This window comes from Cebidichthys violaceus, unplaced genomic scaffold, assembly GCF_023349555.1.
Source record: "Cebidichthys violaceus isolate CVI_PGR_0920_01 unplaced genomic scaffold, fCebVio1.0.p SCAF_41, whole genome shotgun sequence".
Classification (NCBI taxonomy): domain Eukaryota; kingdom Metazoa; phylum Chordata; class Actinopteri; order Perciformes; family Stichaeidae; genus Cebidichthys; species Cebidichthys violaceus.
The window spans coordinates 1,886,609-1,906,554 of NW_027176606.1; the positions used below are offsets into that span (position 1 = coordinate 1,886,609).

At 34.4% G+C, this 19,946-nt stretch overlaps 1 protein-coding gene across 1 annotated transcript; it reads right to left on the reverse strand.

The window, feature by feature from the left end:
- Positions 1-17,186: 17,186 nt before the first annotated feature.
- Positions 17,187-19,743, reverse strand: mrpl48 (mitochondrial ribosomal protein L48). The gene is made up of 8 exons (XM_068728210.1): positions 19,588-19,743; positions 19,386-19,444; positions 19,101-19,132; positions 18,860-18,939; positions 18,227-18,396; positions 17,762-17,864; positions 17,570-17,659; positions 17,187-17,434 (listed from the first exon to the last, which is right to left on the reverse strand). Exons 1-8 carry the CDS (start codon positions 19,606-19,608, stop codon positions 17,357-17,359), a joined length of 633 nt encoding a protein of 210 aa, XP_068584311.1. The 5' UTR covers positions 19,609-19,743; the 3' UTR covers positions 17,187-17,356.
- Positions 19,744-19,946: the final 203 nt, after the last annotated feature.

Consider the following 19,946-nt stretch of genomic DNA (forward strand, 5'->3'; position numbering starts at 1 on the left):
AACAGTCATAGTATATTATGTTGAAAACAGTCATAGTATAGCCTGTCGAAAACAGTCATAGTAAAGCCTGTCGAAAAAAGTGAAAAACGGTCATAGTATAGCATGTCAAAAAAAGTCAAAAAACAGTCATAGTATATCATGTTGAAAACAGTCATAGTATAGCCTGTTGAAAACAGTCATAGTAAAGCCTGTCGAAAAAGTAAAAAACGGTCATAGTATAGCATGTCGAAAAAAGTAAAAAAAAAGTCATAGTATATTATGTTGAAAACAGTCATAGTATCGCCTGTCGAAAACAGTCATAGTATAGCCTGTCGAAAATAGTGAAAAACGGTCATAGTATAGCATGTCGAAAAAAGTCAAAAAACAGTCATAGTATATTATGTTGAAAACAGTCATAGTAAAGCCTGTCGAAAGAAGTGAAAAACGGTCATAGTATAGCATGTCGAAAAAAGTCAAAAAACAGTCATAGTATATTATGTTGAAAACAGTCATTGTATCGCCTGTCGAAAACAGTCATAGTATAGCCTGTCGAAAATAGTGAAAAACGGTCATAGTATAGCATGTCGAAAAAAGTCAAAAAACAGTCATAGTATATTATTTTGAAAACAGTCATAGTATAGCCTGTCGAAAACAATCATACTATAGCCTGTCGAAAAAAGTGAAAAAAGGTCATAGTATATCATGTGGAAAAATCTGAAAAACGGTCATAATATAGCATGTCGAGAAAAGTCAAAAAACAGTCAAAGTATATTATGCTTAAAACAGTCATAGTATAGCCTGTCAAAAACAGTCATAGTAAAGCCTGTCGTAAATAGTGAAAAACGGTCATAGTATAGCATGTCAAAAAAAGTCAAAAAACAGTCATAGTATATTATGTTGAAAACAGTCATAGTATAGCCTGTCGAAAAAAGTGAAAAACGGTCATAGTATAGCATGTTGAAAAAAGTTTAAAAAAAAGTCAGCAGAGCATAAGCCTGGAACTGAACCAACGACCCTCTGATTGAAAGGCAGCCCTGCTCTCCACTTAACCACGGACACCATTTGAGAACCACTGGCATAGTGTATCTATAAAAAGTTATAGTATAGCATGTCAAAAACAGTCATAGTATAGTATGTTGAAAACAGTCATAGTATAGCCTGTCGAAAACAGTCATAGTAAAGCCTATCAAAAATAGTGAAAAACGGTCATGGTAAAGCCTGTCGAAAATAGTGAAAAACGGTCATAGTATAGCATGTCGAGAAATGTCAAAAAACAGTCATAGTATATTATGTTGAAAACAGTCATTGTATAGCCTGTCGAAAACAGTCATAGTAAAGCCTGTCGAAAAAAGTGAAAAACGGTCATAGTATAGCATGTCAAAAAAAGTCAAAAAACAGTCATAGTATATCATGTTGAAAACAGTCATAGTATAGCCTGTTGAAAACAGTCATAGTAAAGCCTGTCGAAAAAACTAAAAAACGGTCATAGTATAGCATGTCGAAAAAAGTAAAAAAAAAGTCATAGTATATTATGTCGAAAACAGTCATAGTATAGCCTGTCGAAAATAGTGAAAAACGGTCATAGTATAGCATGTCGAAAAAAGTAAAAAAACAGTCATATTATATTATGTTGAAAACAGTCATGTTATATTATGTAGAAAACAGTCATAGTTTAGACTGTCGAAAACAGTCTTAGTAAAACCTGTCGAAAAAAGTGAAAAACGGTCATAGTATAGCATGTCGAAAAAATTGAAAAACGGTCATAGTATAGCATGTCGAAAAAAGTCAAAAAACTGTCATAGTATATTATGTTGAAAATTATCATAGTATAGCCTGTCAAAAACAGTCATAGTGTAGCCTGTCGAAAAAATTGAAAAACGGTCATAGTATAGCATGTCGAAAAAAGTCAAAAAACAGTCATATTATATTATGTTGAAAACAGTCACAGTATAGCCTGTCGAAAAAAGTGAAAAACGGTCATAGTATAGCATGTCGAGAAAAGTCAAAAAAAAGTCATAGTATATTATGTTGAAAACAGTCATAGTATCGCCTGTCGAAAACAGTCATAGTATAGCCTGTCGAAAAAAGTGAAAAACGGTCATAGTAATGCATGTCGAAAAAATTGAAAAACGGTCATAGTATAGCATGTCAAAAAAAGTCAAAAAACTGTCATAGTATATTATGTTGAAAACTATCATAGTATAGCCTGTCAAAAACAGTCATAGTGTAGCCTGTCGAAAAAATTGAAAAACGGTCATAGTATACCATGTCGAACAAATTGAAAAACGGTCATAGTATCGCATGTCGAAAAAAGTCAAAAAATAGTCATATCATATTATGTTAAAAACAGTCACAGTATAGCCTGTCGAAGAAAGTGAAAAACGGTGATAGTATAGCATGTCGAAAAAATTGAAAAAAGGTCATAATATAGCATGTCGAAAAAAGTTTTTAAAAAAAGTGAGCAGAGCATAAGCCAGGAATTGAACCAACGACCCTCTGATTGAAAGGCAGCCCTGCTCTCCACTTAACCACTTAGCCTGTCCAAAATACTGAAAAACGGTCATTGTAAAGCATGTCGAAAAAAGTCAAAAAACAGTCATAGTATATTATGTTGAAAACAGTCATAGTATATTACGTCGAAAACAGTAATAGTTTAGACTGTCGAAAACAGTCATCGTAAAGCTTGTCGAAAATAGTGAAAAACGGTCATAGTATAGCATGTCGAAAAAAGTAAAAAAAAAGTCATAGTATATTATGTTGAAAACAGTCATAGTATCGCCTGTCGAAAACAGTCATAGTATAGCCTGTCGAAAATAGTGAAAAACGGTCATAGTATAGCATGTCGAAAAAAGTCAAAAAACAGTCATAGTATATTATGTTGAAAACAGTCATAGTAAAGCCTGTCGAAAGAAGTGAAAAACGGTCATAGTATAGCATGTCGAAAAAAGTCAAAAAACAGTCATAGCATATTATGTTGAAAACAGTCATTGTATCGCCTGTCGAAAACAGTCATAGTATAGCCTGTCGAAAATAGTGAAAAACGGTCATAGTATAGCATGTCGAAAAAAGTCAAAAAACAGTCATAGTATATTATTTTGAAAACAGTCATAGTATAGCCTGTCGAAAACAATCATACTATAGCCTGTCGAAAAAAGTGAAAAAAGGTCATAGTATATCATGTGGAAAAATCTGAAAAACGGTCATAATATAGCATGTCGAGAAAAGTCAAAAAACAGTCAAAGTATATTATGCTTAAAACAGTCATAGTATAGCCTGTCAAAAACAGTCATAGTAAAGCCTGTCGTAAATAGTGAAAAACGGTCATAGTATAGCATGTCAAAAAAAGTCAAAAAACAGTCATAGTATATTATGTTGAAAACAGTCATAGTATAGCCTGTCGAAAAAAGTGAAAAACGGTCATAGTATAGCATGTTGAAAAAAGTTTAAAAAAAAGTCAGCAGAGCATAAGCCTGGAACTGAACCAACGACCCTCTGATTGAAAGGCAGCCCTGCTCTCCACTTAACCACGGACACCATTTGAGAACCACTGGCATAGTGTATCTATAAAAAGTTATAGTATAGCATGTCAAAAACAGTCATAGTATAGTATGTTGAAAACAGTCATAGTATAGCCTGTCGAAAACAGTCATAGTAAAGCCTATCAAAAATAGTGAAAAACGGTCATGGTAAAGCCTGTCGAAAATAGTGAAAAACGGTCATAGTATAGCATGTCGAGAAATGTCAAAAAACAGTCATAGTATATTATGTTGAAAACAGTCATTGTATAGCCTGTCGAAAACAGTCATAGTAAAGCCTGTCGAAAAAAGTGAAAAACGGTCATAGTATAGCATGTCAAAAAAAGTAAAAAAACAGTCATAGTATATCATGTTGAAAACAGTCATAGTATAGCCTGTTGAAAACAGTCATAGTAAAGCCTGTCGAAAAAAGTAAAAAACGGTCATAGTATAGCATGTCGAAAAAAGTCAAAAAACAGTCATAGTATATTATGTTGAAAACAGTCATAGTATATTACGTCGAAAACAGTAATAGTTTAGACTGTCGAAAACAGTCATCGTAAAGCTTGTCGAAAATAGTGAAAAACGGTCATAGTATAGCATGTCGAAAAAAAGTAAAAAAACAGTTATAGTATATAATGTTGAAAACAGTCATAGTATCGCCTGTCGAAAACAGTCATAGTATAGCCTGTCGAAAATAGTGAAAAAAGGTCATAGTATAGCATGTCGAAAAAAGTCAAAAAACAGTCATAGTATATTATGTTGAAAACAGTCATAGTAAAGCCTGTCGAAAGAAGTGAAAAACGGTCATAGTATAGCATGTCGAAAAGGTTTAAAAAAAGTCAGCAGAGCATAAGCCGGGAATTGAACCAACGACCCTCTGATTGAAAGGCAGCCCTGCTCTCCACTTAACCACGGACATCATTTGAGAACCACTGGCATAGTGTATCTATAAAAAGTTATAGTATAGCATGTCAAAAACAGTCATAGTATAGTATGTTGAAAGCAGTCATAGTATAGCCTGTCGAAAACAGTCATAGTAAAGCCTATCGAAAATAGTGAAAAACAGTCATGGTAAAGCCTGTCGAAAATAGTGAAAAACGGTCATAGTATAGCATGTTGAAAAAAGTCAAAAAACAGTCATAGTATATTATGTTGAAAACAGTCATAGTAAAGCCTGTCGAAAGAAGTGAAAAACGGTCATAGTATAGCATGTCGAAAAAAGTGAAAAACGGTAATAGTATAGCATGTCGAAAAAATTGAAAAACGGTCATAGTATAGCATGTCGAAAAAAGTCAAAAAACTGTCATAGTATATTATGTTGAAAACTATCATAGTATAGCCTGTCAAAAACAGTCATAGTGTAGCCTGTCGAAAAAATTGAAAAACGGTCATACTATAGCTTGTCGAAAAAATTGAAAAACGGTCATAGTATAGCATGTCGAAAAAAGTCAAAAAACAGTCATATTATATTATGTTGAAAACAGTCACAGTATAGCCTGTCGAAAAAAGTGAAAAACGGTCATAGTATAGCATGTCGAAAAAATTGAAAAACGGTCAAAGTATAGCATGTCGAAAAAAGTTTAAAAAAAGTCAGCAGAGCATAAGCCTGGAATTGAACCAACGACCATCTGATTGAAAGACAGCCTTGCTCTCCACTTAACCACGGACACCATTTGAGAACCACTGGCATAGTGTATCTATAAAAAGTTATAGTATAGCATGTCAAAAACAGTCATAGTACAGTATGTTGAAAACAGTCATAGTATAGCCTGTCGAAAACAGTCATAGTAAAGCCTATCAAAAATAGTGAAAAACGGTCATGGTAAAGCCTGTCGAAAATAGTGAAAAACGGTCATAGTATAGCATGTCGAGAAAAGTCAAAAAACAGTCATAGTATATTATGTTAAAAACAGTCATAGTATAGCCTGTCGAAAACAGTCATAGTAAAGCATGTCGAAAAAAGTGAAAAACGGTCATAGTATAGCATGTCAAAAAAAGTCAAAAAACAGTCATAGTATATCATGTTGAAAACAGTCATAGTATAGCCTGTTGAAAACAGTCATAGTAAAGCCTGTCGAAAAAAGTAAAAAACGGTCATAGTATAGCATGTCGAAAAAAGTCAAAAAACAGTCATAGTATATTATGTTGAAAACAGTCATAGTATATTACGTCGAAAACAGTAATAGTTTAGACTGTCGAAAACAGTCATCGTAAAGCTTGTCGAAAATAGTGAAAAACGGTCATAGTATAGCATGTCGAAAAAAAGTAAAAAAACAGTTATAGTATATAATGTTGAAAACAGTCATAGTATCGCCTGTCGAAAACAGTCATAGTATAGCCTGTCGAAAATAGTGAAAAAAGGTCATAGTATAGCATGTCGAAAAAAGTCAAAAAACAGTCATAGTATATTATGTTGAAAACAGTCATAGTAAAGCCTGTCGAAAGAAGTGAAAAACGGTCATAGTATAGCATGTCGAAAAGGTTTAAAAAAAGTCAGCAGAGCATAAGCCGGGAATTGAACCAACGACCCTCTGATTGAAAGGCAGCCCTGCTCTCCACTTAACCACGGACATCATTTGAGAACCACTGGCATAGTGTATCTATAAAAAGTTATAGTATAGCATGTCAAAAACAGTCATAGTATAGTATGTTGAAAGCAGTCATAGTATAGCCTGTCGAAAACAGTCATAGTAAAGCCTATCGAAAATAGTGAAAAACAGTCATGGTAAAGCCTGTCGAAAATAGTGAAAAACGGTCATAGTATAGCATGTTGAAAAAAGTCAAAAAACAGTCATAGTATATTATGTTGAAAACAGTCATAGTAAAGCCTGTCGAAAGAAGTGAAAAACGGTCATAGTATAGCATGTCGAAAAAAGTGAAAAACGGTAATAGTATAGCATGTCGAAAAAATTGAAAAACGGTCATAGTATAGCATGTCGAAAAAAGTCAAAAAACTGTCATAGTATATTATGTTGAAAACTATCATAGTATAGCCTGTCAAAAACAGTCATAGTGTAGCCTGTCGAAAAAATTGAAAAACGGTCATACTATAGCTTGTCGAAAAAATTGAAAAACGGTCATAGTATAGCATGTCGAAAAAAGTCAAAAAACAGTCATATTATATTATGTTGAAAACAGTCACAGTATAGCCTGTCGAAAAAAGTGAAAAACGATCATAGTATAGCATGTCGAAAAAATTGAAAAACGGTCATAGTATAGCATGTCGAAAAAAGTTTAAAAAAAGTCAGCAGAGCATAAGCCTGGAATTGAACCAACGACCATCTGATTGAAAGACAGCCTTGCTCTCCACTTAACCACGGACACCATTTGAGAACCACTGGCATAGTGTATCTATAAAAAGTTATAGTATAGCATGTCAAAAACAGTCATAGTACAGTATGTTGAAAACAGTCATAGTATAGCCTGTCGAAAACAGTCATAGTAAAGCCTATCAAAAATAGTGAAAAACGGTCATGGTAAAGCCTGTCGAAAATAGTGAAAAACGGTCATAGTATAGCATGTCGAGAAAAGTCAAAAAACAGTCATAGTATATTATGTTAAAAACAGTCATAGTATAGCCTGTCGAAAACAGTCATAGTAAAGCATGTCGAAAAAAGTGAAAAACGGTCATAGTATAGCATGTCAAAAAAAGTCAAAAAACAGTCATAGTATATCATGTTGAAAACAGTCATAGTATAGCCTGTTGAAAACAGTCATAGTAAAGCCTGTCGAAAAAAGTGAAAAACGGTCATAGTATAGCATGTCGAAAAAAGTCAAAAAGAAGTCATAGTATATTATGTTGAAAACAGTCATAGTATCGCCTGTCGAAAACAGTAATAGTATAGCCTGTCGAAAAAAGTGAAAAACGGTCATAGTATAGCATGTCGAAAAAATTGAAAAACGGTCATAGTATAGCATGTCGAAAAAAGTCAAAAAACAGTCATATTATATTATGTTGAAAACAGTCACAGTATAGCCTGTCGAAAAAAGTGAAAAACGGTCATAGTATAGCATGTCAAAAAAATTGAAAAACGGTCATAGTATAGCATGTCGAAAAAAGTCAAAAAACTGTCATAGTATATTATGTTAAAAACTATCATAGTATAGCCTGTCAAAAACAGTCATAGTGTAGCCTGTCGAAAAAATTGAAAAACGGTCATAGTATAGCATGTTGAAAAAATTGAAAAACGGTCATAGTATCGCATGTCGAAAAAAGTCAAAAAACAGTCATATCATATTATGTTGAAAACAGTCACAGTATAGCCTGTCGAAGAAAGTGAAAAACGGTGATAGTATAGCATGTCGAAAAAATTGAAAAACGGTCATAGTATAGCATGTCGAAAAAAGTTTAAAAAAAGTGAGCAGAGCATAAGCCAGGAATTGAACCAACGACCCTCTAATTGAAAGGCAGCCCTGCTCTCCACTTAACCACTTAGCCTGTCGAAAATACTGAAAAACGGTCATAGTAAAGCATGTCGAAAAAAGTCAAAAAACAGTCATGGTATATTATGTTGAAAACAGTCATAGTATATTACGTCGAAAACAGTAATAGTTTAGTCTGTCGAAAACAGTCATCGTAAAGCTTGTCGAAAATAGTGAAAAACGGTCATAGTATAGCATGTCGAAAAAAGTCAAAAAACAGTTATAGTATATAATTTTGAAAACAGTCATAGTATCGCCTGTCGAAAACAGTCATAGTATAGCCTGTCGAAAATAGTGAAAAAAGGTCATAGTATAGCATGTCGAAAAAAGTCAAAAAACAGTCATAGTATATTATGTTGAAAACAGTCATAGTAAAGCCTGTCGAAAGAAGTGAAAAACGGTCATAGTATAGCATGTCGAAAAGGTTTAAAAAAAGTCAGCAGAGCATAAGCCTGGAATTGAACCAACGACCCTCTGATTGAAAGGCAGCCCTGCTCTCCACTTAACCACGGACATCATTTGAGAACCACTGGCATAGTGTATCTATAAAAAGTTATAGTATAGCATGTCAAAAACAGTCATAGTATAGTATGTTGAAAGCAGTCATAGTATAGCCTGTCGAAAACAGTCATAGTAAAGCCTATCGAAAATAGTGAAAAACAGTCATGGTAAAGCCTGTCGAAAATAGTGAAAAACGGTCATAGTATAGCATGTTGAAAAAAGTCAAAAAACAGTCATAGTATATTATGTTGAAAACAGTCATAGTAAAGCCTGTCGAAAGAAGTGAAAAACGGTCATAGTATAGCATGTCGAAAAAAGTGAAAAACGGTAATAGTATAGCATGTCGAAAAAATTGAAAAACGGTCATAGTATAGCATGTCGAAAAAAGTCAAAAAACTGTCATAGTATATTATGTTGAAAACTATCATAGTATAGCCTGTCAAAAACAGTCATAGTGTAGCCTGTCGAAAAAATTGAAAAACGGTCATACTATAGCTTGTCGAAAAAATTGAAAAACGGTCATAGTATAGCATGTCGAAAAAAGTCAAAAAACAGTCATATTATATTATGTTGAAAACAGTCACAGTATAGCCTGTCGAAAAAAGTGAAAAACGATCATAGTATAGCATGTCGAAAAAATTGAAAAACGGTCATAGTATAGCATGTCGAAAAAAGTTTAAAAAAAGTCAGCAGAGCATAAGCCTGGAATTGAACCAACGACCATCTGATTGAAAGACAGCCTTGCTCTCCACTTAACCACGGACACCATTTGAGAACCACTGGCATAGTGTATCTATAAAAAGTTATAGTATAGCATGTCAAAAACAGTCATAGTACAGTATGTTGAAAACAGTCATAGTATAGCCTGTCGAAAACAGTCATAGTAAAGCCTATCAAAAATAGTGAAAAACGGTCATGGTAAAGCCTGTCGAAAATAGTGAAAAACGGTCATAGTATAGCATGTCGAGAAAAGTCAAAAAACAGTCATAGTATATTATGTTAAAAACAGTCATAGTATAGCCTGTCGAAAACAGTCATAGTAAAGCATGTCGAAAAAAGTGAAAAACGGTCATAGTATAGCATGTCAAAAAAAGTCAAAAAACAGTCATAGTATATCATGTTGAAAACAGTCATAGTATAGCCTGTTGAAAACAGTCATAGTAAAGCCTGTCGAAAAAAGTGAAAAACGGTCATAGTATAGCATGTCGAAAAAAGTCAAAAAGAAGTCATAGTATATTATGTTGAAAACAGTCATAGTATCGCCTGTCGAAAACAGTAATAGTATAGCCTGTCGAAAAAAGTGAAAAACGGTCATAGTATAGCATGTCGAAAAAATTGAAAAACGGTCATAGTATAGCATGTCGAAAAAAGTCAAAAAACAGTCATATTATATTATGTTGAAAACAGTCACAGTATAGCCTGTCGAAAAAAGTGAAAAACGGTCATAGTATAGCATGTCAAAAAAATTGAAAAACGGTCATAGTATAGCATGTCGAAAAAAGTCAAAAAACTGTCATAGTATATTATGTTAAAAACTATCATAGTATAGCCTGTCAAAAACAGTCATAGTGTAGCCTGTCGAAAAAATTGAAAAACGGTCATAGTATAGCATGTTGAAAAAATTGAAAAACGGTCATAGTATCGCATGTCGAAAAAAGTCAAAAAACAGTCATATCATATTATGTTGAAAACAGTCACAGTATAGCCTGTCGAAGAAAGTGAAAAACGGTGATAGTATAGCATGTCGAAAAAATTGAAAAACGGTCATAGTATAGCATGTCGAAAAAAGTTTAAAAAAAGTGAGCAGAGCATAAGCCAGGAATTGAACCAACGACCCTCTAATTGAAAGGCAGCCCTGCTCTCCACTTAACCACTTAGCCTGTCGAAAATACTGAAAAACGGTCATAGTAAAGCATGTCGAAAAAAGTCAAAAAACAGTCATGGTATATTATGTTGAAAACAGTCATAGTATATTACGTCGAAAACAGTAATAGTTTAGACTGTCGAAAACAGTCATCGTAAAGCTTGTCGAAAATAGTGAAAAACGGTCATAGTATAGCATGTCGAAAAAAGTCAAAAAACAGTTATAGTATATAATTTTGAAAACAGTCATAGTATCGCCTGTCGAAAACAGTCATAGTATAGCCTGTCGAAAATAGTGAAAAAAGGTCATAGTATAGCATGTCGAAAAAAGTCAAAAAACAGTCATAGTATATTATGTTGAAAACAGTCATAGTAAAGCCTGTCGAAAGAAGTGAAAAACGGTCATAGTATAGCATGTCGAAAAGGTTTAAAAAAAGTCAGCAGAGCATAAGCCGGGAATTGAACCAACGACCCTCTGATTGAAAGGCAGCCCTGCTCTCCACTTAACCACGGACATCATTTGAGAACCACTGGCATAGTGTATCTATAAAAAGTTATAGTATAGCATGTCAAAAACAGTCATAGTATAGTATGTTGAAAGCAGTCATAGTATAGCCTGTCGAAAACAGTCATAGTAAAGCCTATCGAAAATAGTGAAAAACAGTCATAGTATAGCATGTTGAAAAAAGTCAAAAAACAGTTATAGTATATTATGTTGAAAACAGTCATAGTATAGCCTGTCGAAAATAGTGAAAAACGGTCATAGTATAGCATGTTGAAAAAAGTCAAAAAACAGTCATAGTATATTATGTTGAAAACAGTCATAGTAAAGCCTGTCGAAAGAAGTGAAAAACGGTCATAGTATAGCATGTCGAAAAAAGTCAAAAAACAGTCATAGTATATTATGTTGAAAACAGTCATAGTATAGCCTGTAGAAAACAGTCATAGTAAAGCCTGTCAAAAAAAAGTGAAAAACGGTCATAGTATAGCATGTCGAAAAAAGTCAAAAAACAGTCATAGTATATTATGTTGAAAACAGTCATAGTATATTACGTCGAAAACAGTAATAGTTTAGACTGTCGAAAACAGTCATCGTAAAGCCTGTCGAAAATAGTGAAAAACGGTCATAGTATAGCATGTCGAAAAAAGTCAAAAAACAGTTATAGTATATTATGTTGAAAACAGTCATAGTATCGCCTGTCGAAAACAGTCATAGTATAGCCCGTCGAAAATGGTGAAAAACGGTCTTAGTATAGCATGTCGAAAAAAGTCAAAAAACAGTCATAGTATATTATGTTGAAAACAGTCATAGTAAAGCCTGTCGAAAGAAGTGAAAAACGGTCATAGTATAGCATGTCGAAAAGGTTTAAAAAAAGTCAGCAGAGCATAAGCCGGGAATTGAACCAACGACCCTCTGATTGAAAGGCAGCCCTGCTCTCCACTTAACCACGGACATCATTTGAGAACCACTGGCATAGTGTATCTATAAAAAGTTATAGTATAGCATGTCAAAAACAGTCAAAGTATAGTATGTTGAAAGCAGTCATAGTATAGCCTGTCGAAAACAGTCATAGTAAAGCCTATCGAAAATAGTGAAAAACAGTCATGGTAAAGCCTGTCGAAAATAGTGAAAAACGGTCATAGTATAGCATGTCGAAAAAAGTCAAAAAACAGTTATAGTATATTATGTTGAAAACAGTCATAGTATCGCCTGTCGAAAACAGTCATAGTATAGCCTGTCGAAAATAGTGAAAAACGGTCATAGTATAGCATGTCGAAAAAAGTCAAAAAACAGTCATAGTATATTATGTTGAAAACAGTCATAGTAAAGCCTGTCGAAAGAAGTGAAAAACGGTCATAGTATAGCATGTCGAAAAGGTTTAAAAAAAGTTAGCAGAGCATAAGCCGGGAATTGAACCAACGACCCTCTGATAGAAAGGCAGCCCTGCTCTCCACTTAACCACGGACATCATTTGAGAACCACTGGCATAGTGTATCTATAAAAAGTTATAGTACAGCATGTCAAAAACAGTCATAGTATAGTATGTTGAAAGCAGTCATAGTATAGCCTGTCGAAAACAGTCATAGTAAAGCCTATCGAAAAAAGTGAAAAACAGTCATGGTAAAGCCTGTCGAAAATAGTGAAAAACGGTCATAGTATAGCATGTCGAAAAAAGTCAAAAAACAGTTATAGTATATTATGTTGAAAACAGTCATAGTATAGCCTGTCGAAAATAGTGAAAAACGGTCATAGTATAGCATGTCGAAAAAAGTCAAAAAACAGTTATAGTATATTATGTTGAAAACAGTCATAGTATAGCCTGTCGAAAACAGTCATAGTATAGCCTGTCGAAAAAAGTGAAAAACGGTCATAGTATAGCGTGTCGAAAAAAGTGAAAAACGGTCATAATATAGCATGTCGAAAAAAGTCAAAAAACAGTTATAGGATATTATGTCAAAAACAGTCATAGTATAGCGTGTCGAAAACAGTGAAAAAAGGTCAGAGCATAGCCTGTCGAAAAAAGTGAAAAACTGTCATAGTATAGCATGTCGAAAAAAGTCAAAAAACAGTCATAGGATATTATGTCAAAAACAGTCATAGTATAGTCTGTCGAAAACAGTCAAAGTGTAGCCTGTCGAAAAAAGTGAAAAACGGTCATAGTATAGCATGTCGAAAAAAGTCAAAAAACAGTCATAGTATAATATGTTGAAAACTATCATGGTATAGCCTATCGAAAACAGTCATAGTATAGCCTGTTCAAATAAGTGAAAAACGGTCATAGTATAGCCTGCAGAAAAAAGTGAAAAATAGTCATAGCATAGCCTGTCGAAAACAGTCATAGTGTAGCCTGTCGAAAAAAGTCAAAAAACAGTCATAGGATATTTTGTCAAAAACAGTCATAGTATAGTCTGTCGAAAACAGTCATAGTGTAGCCTGTCGAAAAAATTGAAAAACGGTCATAGTATAGCATGTCGAAAAAAGTCAAAAAACAGTCATAGTATATTATGTTGAAAACTATCATAGTATAGCCTGTCGAAAACAGTCATAGTATAGCCTGTTCAAAAAAGTGAAAAACGGTCATAGTATAGCCCGTCAAAAAAAGTGAAAAACAGTCATAGTATAGCATGTCGAAAAAAGTAAAAAAACGGTCATAGTATATTATGTTGAAAACTATCATAGTATAGCCTGTCGAAAACAGTCATAGTGTAGCCTTTCGAAAAAAGTGAAAAACGGTCATAGTATAGCATGTCGAAAAAAGTCAAAAAACAGTCATAGTTTATTATGTCGAAAACAGTCATAGTATAGCCTGTCGAAAAAAGTCAAAAAACAGTCATAGTATATTATGTCGAAAACAGTCATAGTATAGCCTGTCGAAAATAGTCACAGTGTAGCCTGTCAAAAAAAGTGAAAAACGATCATAGTATAGCATGTTGAAAAAAGTAAAAAAACAGTCATGTTATATTATGTTGAAAACAGTCACAGTATAGCCTGTTGAAAAAAGTGAAAAACGGTCTTAGTATAGCCTGTCGAAAAAAGTCAAAAAACAGTGATAGTATATTTTGTCTAAAACAGTCATAGTAATAGTATTTTGGGGTTAATTGTCTTGCTGAAAGACACAGTGACATCAGACAGGCAGAGGAGGGATTGAACCGACTACTCTCTGATTGAAAGGCAGCTCTGCTCTCCACTTAGCCACAGACACCAGTTGAGTACCACTGGCATAGTATGTCTATAAAAAGTCACAGTATAGCTGTAAAAAACAGTCATAGTATAACCTGTCGAAAGCAGTCATAGTATAGTATGTCTAAAAAAACTCATAGTAATAGTATTTTGGGGTTAATTGTCTTGCTGAAAAACACATTAACAATAGACGAGAAGAGCAGGAGCCAGGAATTGAACCGACAACCCTCTGATTGAAAGGCAGCCCTGCGATCCACTTAGCTACGGACAACAGATGAGAAAGATCGCATAGTATGTCTATAAAAAGTCATAGTATAGCATGTAGAAAAAAGTCATAGTACAGTATGTCGAAAAAAGTGAAAAACAATCACGGTATAGCATGTCGAAAAAAATGAAAAAACTGTCATAGTATAGCATGTCGAAAACGGTCATAGTAAAGCCTGTCGAAAACAGTCATAGTATAGCCTGTCGAAAAAAGTGAAAAACGGTCATAGTATAGCATGTCGAAAAAAGTCAAAAAACAGTCATAGTATATTGTCGAAAACAGTCATAGTATAGCCTGTCGAAAACAGTCACAGTGTAGCCTGTCAAAAAAAGTGAAAAACGATCATAGTATAGCATGTCGAAAAAAGGTGAAAAAGTCATAGTATAGCATGTCGAAAAAAGTAGAAAAAAAGTCATAGTATAGCATGTCGAAAAAAGTAGAAAAAGTCATAGTATAGCATGTCGAAAAAAGCTGAAAAAAGTCATCGTATAGCATGTCGAAAAAAGTAGAAAAGTCATAGTATAGCATGTCAAAAAAAGTAGAAAAAAGTAATAGTATAGCATGTCAAAAAAAGTAGAAAAGTCATAGTATAGCATGTTGAAAAGAGTAGAAAAAAGTCATAGAATAGCATGTCAAAAAAAGTAGAAAAAAAGTTATAGTATAGCATTTCGAAACAAGTAGAAAAAAGTCATTGTATAGCATGTCGAAAAAAGTAGAAAAAAGTCATAGTATAGCATGTCAAAAAAAGTAGAAAAAAGTCATAGTATAGCATGTCGAAAAAAGTGAAAAAGTCATAGTATAGCATGTCGAAAAAAAGTAGAAAAAAGTCATAGTATAGCATGTCAAAAAAAGTGAAAAAAGTCATAGTATAGCATGTCAAGAAAAGTGAAAAAGTATAGTATAGCATGTCGAAAAAAGTAGAAAAAAAGTCATAGTATAGCATGTCGAAAAAAGTAGAAAAAAAGTCATAGTATAGCATGTCGAAAAAAAGTAGAAAAAAATTCAAAGTAGAGCATGTCGAAAAAAGTTGAAAAAAGTCATAGTATAGCATGTCAAAAAAAGATGAAAAAAGTCATCGTATAGCATGTCGAAAAAAGTTGAAAAAAGTCATTGTATAGCATGTCGAAAAAAGTAGAAAAAAGTCATAGTATAGCATGTCGAAAAAAGCTGAAAAAGTCACAGTATAGCATGTCGAAAAAAGGTGAAAAAGTCATAGTATAGCATTTCGAAAAAAGTGAAAGAAGTCAAAGTATAACATTTCAAAAAAAGCTGAAAAAGTCATAGTATAGGATGTCGAAAAAAGTCATAGTATAGCATGTCGAAAAAAGTGAAAAAAGTCATAGTATAGCATGTCGAAAAAAGTAAAAAAAAAAGTCATAGTATAGCATGTCAAAAAAAGTGAAAAAGTCATAGTATAGCATGTCGAAAAAAGTAGAAAAAAGTCACAGTATAGCATGTCGAAAAAAGGTGAAAAAGTCATAGTATAGCATTTCGAAAAAAGTGAAAGAAGTCAAAGTATAACATTTCAAAAAAAGCTGAAAAAGTCATAGTATAGGATGTCGAAAAAAGTCATAGTATAGCATGTCGAAAAAAGTGAAAAAAGTCATAGTATAGCATGTCGAAAAAAGTAAAAAAAAAAGTCATAGTATAGCATGTCGAAAAAAGTAGAAAAAAGTCATAGAATAGTATGTCAAAAAAAGTAGAAAAAAAGTCATAGTATAGCATGTCGAAAAAAGTAGAAAAAAGTCATAGTATAGCATGTCAAAAAAAGTGAAAAAGTCATAGTATAGCATGTTGAAAAAAAGTAGAAAAAAGTCATAGTATAGCATGTCGAAAAAAGTTGAAAAAAGTCATAGTATAGCATGTCAAAAAAAGTTGAAAAAAGTCATAGTATAGCATGTCGAAAAAAGTAGAAAAAAGTCATAGTGTAGCATGTCGAAAAAAGTAAAAAAAAAGTCATAGTATAGCATGTCGAAAAAAGTAGAAAAGTCATAGAATAGCATGTCAAAAAAAGTAGAAAAAAAGTCATAGTATAGCGTGTCGAAAAAAGTAGAAAAAAGTCATAGTATAGCATGTCGAAAAAAGTTGAAAAAAGTCATAGTATAGCATGTCAAAAAAAGTTGAAAAAAGTCATAGTATAGCATGTCGAAAAAAGTAGAAAAAAGTCATAGTGTAGCATGTCGAAAAAAGTAGAAAAAAAGTCAGTATAGCATGTCGAAAAAAGTAGAAAAAAGTCATAGTGTACCATGTCAAAAAAAGTAGAAAAAAGTCACAGTATAGCATGTCGAAAAAAGTAGAAAAAAGTCACAGTATAGCATGTCAAAAAAGTAGAAAAAAGTCACAGTATAGCATGTCGAAAAAAGTAGAAAAAAGCCATAGTAAAGCATGTCGAAAAAAAGTAGAAAGTCATAGTATAGCATGTCGAAAAAAGTTGAAAAGTCATAGTATACCATGTCAAAAAAAGTAGAAAAAAGTCATAGTATAGCATGTCAAAAAAAGTAGAAAAGTCATAGTATAGCATGTTGAAAAAAGTAGAAAAAAGTCATAGAATAGCATGTCAAAAAAAGTAGAAAAAAAGTTATAGTATAGCATGTCGAAAAAAGTAGAAAAGTCATAGTATAGCATGTCGAAAAAAGTAGAAAAAAGTCACAGTATAGCATGTCGAAAAAAGGTGAAAAAGTCATAGTATAGCATGTCGAAAAAAGTGAAAGAAGTCAAAGTATAACATGTAAAAAAAAGCTGAAAAAGTCATAGTATAGGATGACGAAAAAAGTCATAGTATAGCATGTCGAAAAAAGTGAAAAAAGTCATAGTATAGCATGTTGAAAAAAAGTCATAGTATAGCATGTCAAATTTTTTTAACGTGACACATCAGAGGGAAAGTACAAATTGTTTCTTTGAAAACATATCTCCTCGTTTCCTATCTCCTTGCATAAAAGTGAAAAGAGTCATAAAAGAAATAGGCAGGTTTTTATTTTCCAGAGGTCACAAATGAACAGTTTTTACATTTTATGCAAACGATCGCCTTTCGACAACGTTCAGCTAAGAAATGCCAGAGAATAAATAAAGAAAATCAAACAGGTCAACGAGGTGCATCCTCTGTGAAGATGAGACTGCCACAGGGCCTCAATGGCCCATCTGAGCCATCAGCCCCTCCAGCTCCGGACGGCCCTTGAACCGCGCATGGAAATCGGCCTCGGTGTGCTGCGAGGGAAAACAGGAAGAGGAGATATTACATATGTGGTAAAGGTTAAACGTATTCGTGCTTAATTTAACGTAGACTTGTGTCAGTTCTCGCATGATGAATACGTGGCAGAGCGGCCGTCGGGATGAACTCACCTCCTTCACAGAGAGCTGAACTCCTTCCGGTTGATTCTTCAAAACGACGTCTATGAACACGGGACACGCCGTGGCGTTCAGACTGCTCAACTAGACGAATAAAAAGGCAGCTCACTGGTCAAGTCGTCACAATTCCTCAGAACTAGTCAAGAAACTTGAAGCAGATCGGGGGGTTTTTTTGTGTTTTTTTACCTGGACGACTCGAGAGTGAGTCTTCAGGACGGCGTCCACAAACATCTTGGTGCCTTGCTCTTGCATCAGCATGACTTCTGTGGTCTTGGTCGGCAAAGCGTAGCTGCAGGAGAAACACAAAACATAAACAAAGCATCTTCTCTACTGCGCTCTAAAGACGACAGGGACACGTTGGAAGGTTCTTCGTCTGTATGAATCTCACGTTTCATTTCGAGTGCAAGTGTGTGAAATGACTTGATTCGTATAGTTATAAAACAATTATCTTCTGCTAAAACATATACAGTAAAAAAACATAAGTACTATGTGCTGTTAAATCATCATTTCAAACAAACTGCTGCAGGTCTCCGGCTCATCCTGCCGGTTTCTTGTAAGCCTCCACATATGAAGTGAAGCGATTCCATAACTGAGCTAAACATAATATATAAAGTTGTGTTTTTTTTGTTTTTTTTTACTAAATATCCTCACCTTTCGGCCACTTTGATGCCGAGCCGGTTACAGAGGTTGTGGATGTACTGGGCGTAGTGCTCCACCAACGTCATGTCGTAACCCGACACTTTCACGTTCAGAGTCCCGTACGCCGAGTCCGTCTCTGCCAGGATCTCTTTCATCTGGTGTCTGTCTTTCTTCTTCTTTGGCTAAAAACATTGACATTTTTTAAAAACAGACGAGTTATTCCTCTGGTCCAGATTGGACATACAGTAAACTAGAGCCGTCTCTTTTTTGTACAGTCCAGAAGCCCAACAGATCAGTTGGAAGTAGTTTGCGTTGAGGTCCAGCAGAGGGCGCTCTTAAAACTCACCATCAGCTTGAAATACTGCATGTCCTACTAACCTACAAGCAGACTAAGCTAATAAATAAATACGCTAAATGGATCTGGTGTCAGTTAAAATGTGTTCAAACTGCCTGAGCGCTCCTGTAGGCTTCACTAACACCTTCAATAACCCGAGGATTGGGATGAGGTAGCTATTAGAAGTGATATTAATACAGCTGGGAAATCTGGCCTTTTTGGTAACTGCACCCTCCTCTCAAACTGGTCTGCCTGATCTCCGCTCATTAAGATGCAGAGTGAGAAATAACTGGAGGTTTTAAGAGTCTTACCGCTTCTTTAGGCAAAAGATGTCTCCACCTCCCAATCCCGTGCGTTGGCATGGTTTTGTATTGTCTTTCGTTTACGGAAGCTGAGAATGAGAATGAAACATTTAAACATTCTGTATAAAACATGCTACCCATCAGGATGCATTTAACACGTGAGTGATTGTCCGATAGCAGCAACACAAATACAGTATTTTACATGCAGAAAGACAAGTGTTTCATTCACGATGGTCTTTGAAATACTCACCCCAAACAGGATGCTGGGCGGAGGGCGTGGCCCTTTAAATGACACAGGAAGTGAGTCAGAAACAGTTTTAGAAAAGAGAGGTTTTCATATCACCAATGTCACTTTAGGACCTATTTGACAAAACAACACTTTTTTTAAGCAGTTAAGGATTATTATTGACTCTTTGCAGTTACTTTGTTGCATTAAATGTCGTCATAACAGGAACAAAAAATGGCCAAAAGGTGTGAAAATAATACACAAGTCAACCTTTTTTTTTTTCTTGTGCATGGCTAACTGAAGGCTTACCGGCATAATGTAAACGCTTGGTTCAACACAAACGCCTGTTGCGTGACCGACCCCTGCAACTGAAGAGAACAGAGTACAATCATTGTAACACGCACGTGTGCATTGTTGACTATCGGAGCTGCAGCTATGACCTCTGTGGAGGGAAAGAGACGTAACATTTAACGGAGAGAAAACTAAAATAATAATAATAATATATATATACCTTTCGAAAGACGGTATTCATAGCTCAGCCTCTCTCTGTCCGTCTGTGGCGGAAAACACGCACTGCTTACATGCAATTGCGGTTAAAAGCATTCAAAACACACGCACATCGACTGCCGCTACGGACCCCGGAAGTACTCGCGGGAACGCTTCCTGTGAGTACTTCCGGGTACTCCGTTCTTTTTTATGTCCGTGGAATCCAAACAGCGGAACAAACGTTCCGCTAGGTGAATAATATTTGGGGCTTTGTTCAGATTTGTATTAAAGCGACACGTTGTGTGTGTAGTTTATTAAATGTTTGGTAAGAAAATGTGGAAACACTTGCATTTGTTATATTTTCAAATAGGACAGCTAGTCAAC